The 7,069-nt window shown below is 41.0% G+C and overlaps 1 protein-coding gene across 8 annotated transcripts in view; it reads right to left on the reverse strand.

The window, feature by feature from the left end:
- The window catches only part of pard3ba (par-3 family cell polarity regulator beta a), a 102,047-nt gene that overhangs the window by 32,205 nt on the left and 62,773 nt on the right, over window positions 1-7,069 (reverse strand). For all 8 annotated transcript variants that reach the window (XM_046837395.1, XM_046837394.1, XM_046837393.1 and 5 more), the window contains 2 exons: window positions 2,044-2,247; window positions 303-492 (listed from right to left, as the gene is read on the reverse strand). In XM_046837395.1, the coding sequence (XP_046693351.1) occupies window positions 303-492; window positions 2,044-2,247 (394 nt within the window). The remainder of the gene's footprint in view (window positions 1-302; window positions 493-2,043; window positions 2,248-7,069) is intronic.

The following is a 7,069-nucleotide window of genomic DNA, read 5'->3' on the forward strand; positions in this document are numbered from 1 at the left end:
AAACCCAGGAACAATATCACAAACATCTTGATGAATGCTCCACACACACACACACACACACACACACACACACACACACACACACACACACACACACACACACACACACAGCCATCTCCAGATGTTGCTTTAATTATCTCAGAAATATGTTGAAATATGGAGAACCGAACCCTAACAGATTGTTATCCACAGGAAGAATATACGAGCCTGGCAAAACGCTTTCTCCAAACAAATCTGCACGTGAAGGGCTCGTTAAAGATTTATGACGTATGATGTGTGAAGAAAAACCGAGGTTTTCCTACCTCAAGAGTCCGAAGCCCTTCTTCTTTGTCTTTTTGTCCGGGTCGTCGGCGTCGTCTTTCTTTTTGGCCTTGGTCTTTTTCTCCTTCTTCCTTTTGGTTTTCTTCTTTTTCTCTTTGCCTCCGTCCTCCAGTCCTTGGCGTGAGGAACCGCTGGCTGGCGTCTCCCTGCCCGAGCTGTCCTCGGAGAAATCTAAACATGCAAAAATACTTATTGAAGGAGACGAAATTGCGAGACGTTGTGAGAATTCTTTAGTCATGATGCGAAACACATTCGATTCAACGCCACTGCGTAAACATGATAAAGACAAACTCATGGTACAGCCACGAATACGGAAGTGGCGAATTCAAACCCTGCTAATAAATTCAAGTTTGACGATTATTATTTACATTTACGACATTTAGGGGTCTTATACAGAGCGTGGAGAGTTAAGGGCCATGCTCAGAGGAGCTTTGCAGGTGCTGAGGTTTGAACTTTAGATCCAGAGACCACCTCAAACGTACAAAATAAAACTTGCGTTCCAAAAATTTTTATATTATTATTCTACACATTTATTAATATACAAATTCCATACTTTTTCAGACTCAAATAAACAAACCTCTGTGACGATTTTTAAGAGCATATTGAATGATTTTCAATTCCAAGTATAGCATTCGTTACAATCTCTGATTGATGCTGTTGTGTTACCAAATCATTGCCGGAGGTCTGTAGCTACAGAGTTTTTATTCAAACTGCAAATCCAAACCAGCGCAATCGTAATCATTTCTAAATTTCATTTTTTAAACTGCAACCCTTCAATCCTACATGGATTGAGCGTCTTTTAGGAAACGATTGAAAACGAAAGTGTTTTTAGATTATAAAAAAAAACATGGTGTAAAACATATTTGCCTTTGTTTTATTAAAAAAAATATTTACACAAATTCTTCTTTACCCAAAAAAAAAAAAAGGCGATAAAATGGAAACTTTTTTTTTTAAGACCGTTCTAATTTGGAGCGACCCTCATTATTTCCTCAATAAGCGTCCCGGTAATGTGTCCTTTTCGCGTCGTTGCCTTTCCTCAAAAGTGTCAACGGGGTTTGCGATTTCAAATAATGTACAACTGAAAGGGCTGAAAGACTGCTATGCACTAATGATAACCATATGTCTGGCACGGCTTGGTACGCTCGTGGCGAAATCCGCGGCAGTTCATATTCAGCCCACAGAGACCATTCATTAATGGGTTATTACTGAAGTATGATTGAGCCCATTTAAAAATATGCCAGCGTCAACAAACGTGGCGTGAATCATTTGACAAATCATTTGACGGCTGTTTTGTGCTGAACTGGTTCGTTAACTAATGGAGCAATACGTCGGGAAAAATAGAAAGACATTAAGTATTAGCGAACCCGAGTCGTTATATCATTCGCTTTCAACAAATAATGGTTGCCAGGTCCGGACTCAAACCATCCATTCAAGCTAGTAACAAATCTCTACATGGGGGATTTTAATAGCAGGTGGTGTCACTTGCTAGATATAATAACTAATGTTTCTTGGCAGCAAATGATTTTGGCTTACAAAAGTATTCTCCCACCCCTAAACACAGTAGATTTAAGGTTAAATAGGTGTAAATATTTATGCAATCTTTTTTTTTTTTTTTTGCTATCTATATTAGTCCTTCCGCCACCACCGTGCTTCACTTTTCATTTCACTTTGTAGCAACAACATAATTCGCAGACGTCAACGCTGTTACCGAGTTCGTCTTACCGTCCTCAGGCTCCGAGGGTCCGTCGTAGGACTTGTCGATGGCCTGCCTGAAGCTCATGTTGCAACCGCGGCCACGCACCATGGGACCAGCAGGCCGGTGGAAGGGAACGCTGCCTTTGCTGGCTTCCTCCATGGCCGACTGCAGACTCTCCAGAGAGCTGGACTTTTGCAAACCCAGCGTAGGTCCCAGAGATGTTGCGGGTGCTGAGACGATAGGAGATAAAATTCAAAAGGTTAACTAATGGAGCCATACATCAAGAAAATTGTTTCATTTTGCAAAGCAGAAAGACATTAAGTATTAATAGCAACCTATTGTCTATCTGGCAACCTATTGCAATTGTTTCTCGGCAGCTGGACAGTTCGTAAAACGTGCTCAGGCTAAACGCATTTAAACAGTAAAAAAATCAGCCTCGGATGAATAACCATTAATGTTGTTGACCATATTCAGCCACTCTTCCTCTTTGATGTCAGTTCCAGAGACATCCATTTTTATAAACGTACATACGCACGGCTGCAGCACATATCCGGCTTTCAGGTTTTGGCTTGGGAATTTGCGTTTTGGTGCGCCGCTAAAGCGTTCAGCTCTTGTGATTTTGGATGGACCGGGTAATGTAGGAAAACTCATGACTCTGCAAAATCTCGGGTAATTACTGTACCTCAGCTGCAGTCTAATATAATCACGTAGCTTTCAGCCTCTAAATCTTAACTGCTCGTCCGCACTGCAGAGTGGTTTTGAATGGTGCCACATCAAACCGGATGCATTCGAGTCGGTTTGTTTTGGTCAGTCAAATTATTGAACGATTATAATGACTTGGATCTTTGGTTAAACCTTTGGAGAGTCTGTGGAAACCTTATGGTTTCCGAGATGTTGCTTTTGTTCCTATGCAACAAACTTGGTCATGTAATGGTATGAAGATTTCCTTTGACCAAACAAATATATAAATGTATAGAAATTATTTTCGGGTTTTTTTAAATCCTCCATTAGTAAGCAGAACCTCTTTACACACACTCGGCATCAGGACAGTTAGTTTGTCCAAGCGTTTATGAGTACTTTCATGATCTACTAAAACTTAAAGGTGTTCTTTACTAGTTGTAGACTCTTTACAATCCAGTTCATCCCAGAGCAGTTTAATAGGATTTAGGTGCGGTGACTGGACAGGTCATTCCATGATAGATATCACTCCAGACCACTGTTTGCTCTTTAAATAACTGTTTAAAGCTTCAAGGTGTTGAAGTAGGACACGGTAGCCATGTTGGTTCTGGATTCCTTTCAATTTTCAAAATAAGTCTCCACAACAACCCCAAACCATTAAGCTTCCACCTCATTGTTTGACTGTGGGGGTGGGGCTGTCTGAGAACATCTCTCCTCAACTTTTTATCTTTGAATTCTCAAAATTTGACTCGTCTGTCCACAAAACTTCCTTCCACTCATTCACAGTCTAATTCTCGTACGTTTTTGCTTTGTACAAAAGCACCAAGCATGTGTCTAAAAAACCATAAAAGCCTCAGTGTCTCTAAACCTTTGACTTTGTAAACATGTGGAAAAAAACTGGAATATGGTGAGACCTAGGTCTCCGAAAGAACTGTGTAGAAGCGTGTGTATTTTTGGATAAGGAAGTTAATGAATAAGCGGTAATGTACTGTAAAACCTACAACAGCTGCTATGGTATTGTTTGAACAACAGTCAAAACAACACCGGACCCTTTTTTTTTAATTCAAACCACAAAACAATTCAAAATTGTGAATCTATTGTCTACAAATAGTCTCGAAACATAAACATGCAAACAAGAATTACAGACTGATTTCCGAAAACACACAAATTCCCACTGAGAAGAACTGTAGAGTTGCAGAAACGACAAGCAGATGGCACCCCAAGGCACACGCATAAGCCAATAGGAATCAATCCAACATGGAGGATTTGCACTTGAACCGACAACAAAGGAGAGCATGAATTAAAAAAAAGAGAGAGAGATAGAGAGAGAGAGAGACAGAAAGAAAAAGAGAAAAAGAGAGACTGGGAAAACAGCACTCTGATATGATGCACACACTGTCAAACCCGTAGTCTTTTGTTAAAACAAGAGTATCTGTGTATCGTTATTATTGCTGAAGAGATAATAAAGACCAAATGAACCTGCAGCCAAATACACACACACACACACACACACACACACACACACACACACACACACACACACACACACACACACACAGCTTCAGGAGAAGTCTCTAAGAAGATCAACAGTGTCTGGGTACTGGCCATACCAGGCAAGAACAACAAGGAAAGAAAGGCTGGAGGGAAAGAATGAAGAGATGACGAGGGCTAGGGAACAGAAAAAACAACGAGTGAATAAGTGGAGAGCCTGAGGAACTGAGTGATCAGGCAGAGTAGAGAAAAGAATGAATGGATTTGCAGAGTGAGATTTCACAGTGCATAAGCACAGGGTGAATTAGCAAACATCGTCAATCATCAACCAACACCTGGTCTTCCTGACAAGGCTATCGGGATCTTAATAGCTATGGGATCAATCCTACCAAAAGAATTGCAAGTCAAAAGTCAGAATTATTTTGGCTGCAGAAAAGAGTGGGGTGGTCAAGAACGACTGCAGGAAACAGTGGCATTGGTCAAGAGTGGCTGCAGGAATGAGAGGGATTGGTCAAAAGTGGCTTAGCTGCAGGAATGGTTGCGATTGGTCAAGAGTGACTACAAGAACCGGTCAGAACTATACACCTGGTGACCACCTTAACCTCAGCGCCCCCAGCATGTCCTTATTCAAGACCACAAGCTGTTAAAGCAGTGGTGAAGAAGTCTGAATAGTCCCGGTCTGCATTTTGTCTGGGAAAACTATCATGACCTACTTTTTTAGACAGTATATAACACACCACATATTGCCTTGTATACGTTCTATTGTTTTTCTCTGCCTTTGCCATTTTTTTATTGATTGCTATTAGTTTCCTGCACTCAATGGGCTCCACACTGAAATTGCCAACTAGGTCACTTCAGATCTAAAGGTTCTAGGGCTTGAATTCACTGAAAAATCACACAGTGTTTTTTTTAAGAGCTGTTTGATGGTTACTTTGGATAAAACCTTTTGCAAAAAAAATGTAAATCAATAGTTGTAGTTTTTTACTATGTGCCATTGAGTAAAAGACAGGAGGTGGCGCTGGAGGTAGCAGAGCTGAAAATGTTGAGATGTTCGTTGGGAGTGACGACGATGGACAGAATTAGAAACTAGTTTATTAGAGGGACAGCGCATGTAGGACATTTCGGAGACAAGGTGAGGGAGATGAGATTGAGATGGTTTGGACATGTGCAGAGGAGGGACATGGGGTACATCAGTAGGAGAATGCTAAAGATGGAGCCACCAGGAAGGAGGAAAAGAGGAAGACCAAGGAAAATGTTTATGGATGTGGTGAGAGAAGACATGCAGGTAGTAGGTTTGAAAGAGGCAGATGTAGAGGACAGAGCAGTATGGAGACGGATGATCCGCTCTTGCGCCCCCTAATGGGAGAAGCCGAAAGAAGAAGAAGAATAGTTGTAGTTTCTTAGTTTTAACAGAGCTTCAAGCCAGTTTCCTCAGGGACAACCAGCTGAACTTTGGTTTATACGTCATTTACCTTCTCCAATGCTAAGAAAGCAGATGACAATTTTTTTTTTATGGAAATGATCTTTATCTACTGTGTTAATCAGCCAAAATAGGTGGATCTTCCCCAAGTTGTACATGATGTCTTTAAATGTGCAAGTATGAAATCTTCCCTTCACTTGAAGTAGGAGACCCAAACCTGTTCCAGCATAACAATGATCCTATGCATAAAGCCAGCTCCATGAAGATCTGCTCTCCATGGGTTGGAGTGGAAGATCCCCTGTTATAGATCACCTCTGGGATGAATGTGAACACTGACTGTACCCCAGGCCTTCTCACCTCACCTGACTTTACTAACACCCTTTGGCTGAATGAAATCTAAATGAAATCTCCACAAAATCCAGTGGAACATCTTCCCAGAAGAGTGGAGCTTATTATAGCAGCAGATGTGGACTAAATGTTAAAAATGAAGCATTTTTGTCTATGTGGGTGTGTGTGTGTGTGTGTGTGTGTGTGTGTGTGTATATGTATATATAGTCATCAGTGCTTTATAGTGTGCACTTGAGGTAAACGTATACGAGTGCTTGTATAATGCAAAATCGAATTAGAAGCCCAATGTGGTAATTTAACAAGCCAGAGAGTGTGTGTGCATGGTGTGTGTGGCTCTGTGGTCAATCGTAAAGCATTTCGTGACTGTTCACTGCTCTGCTCTCACGGCTGCCTTTTATGATCTAAGTACAGTGTGTGTAGCCTCCTTGCTTTGCCCTTGTGTCTCAGTTGTGGGGGAAATGAATAGCTTCTGAAGTTGGTATGAGTTTTGAAATTAGAAGGTCAGATTGCGTAAGTGTGTCTTGCCGCTGAGTGTGTGTATGTGTTTTGTCTCGAATATGAGGCTGAAGGAGGGAATGTAATCGCCACACTATAAGAGGAATAAAGCACTAAGCGCATGAAACACAACTCCAAGTGTTTTCATTCTTACATCTTACATAATTTCATCATCTATATTTTAAATACGAACACTCACACTAGTACTAATACTACCATCACTACTACCACTTCTACTTATTCTAATTCTACCTACAGTATACTTCCACCACCACTAAATCTACTTCTTATACTACTACCACCACTAACACTGTTTATACTACTACCACCATGATCAAGACCAATACTACAACCTCTACCACCATAACCACTGCCAGTGCTGCTAGTACTAGCACTAATAGCACTACTACTACTACTCTTTATACCAGTACTACCACTTTACTTAAACTCTACTACCACTGGCACAACTACTACCACCTCTAATACTACTACTATGACCAGTACACTACTACTTCTACGTATAACCGCTATCACCATCACTTCCACACTCCAGAACCATTACTGCTAACATTACTTATATTACTACCACCATCACCACTGCTGCTACTACCACTACCATT

Source organism: Silurus meridionalis, chromosome 24, assembly GCF_014805685.1.
Source record: "Silurus meridionalis isolate SWU-2019-XX chromosome 24, ASM1480568v1, whole genome shotgun sequence".
Classification (NCBI taxonomy): domain Eukaryota; kingdom Metazoa; phylum Chordata; class Actinopteri; order Siluriformes; family Siluridae; genus Silurus; species Silurus meridionalis.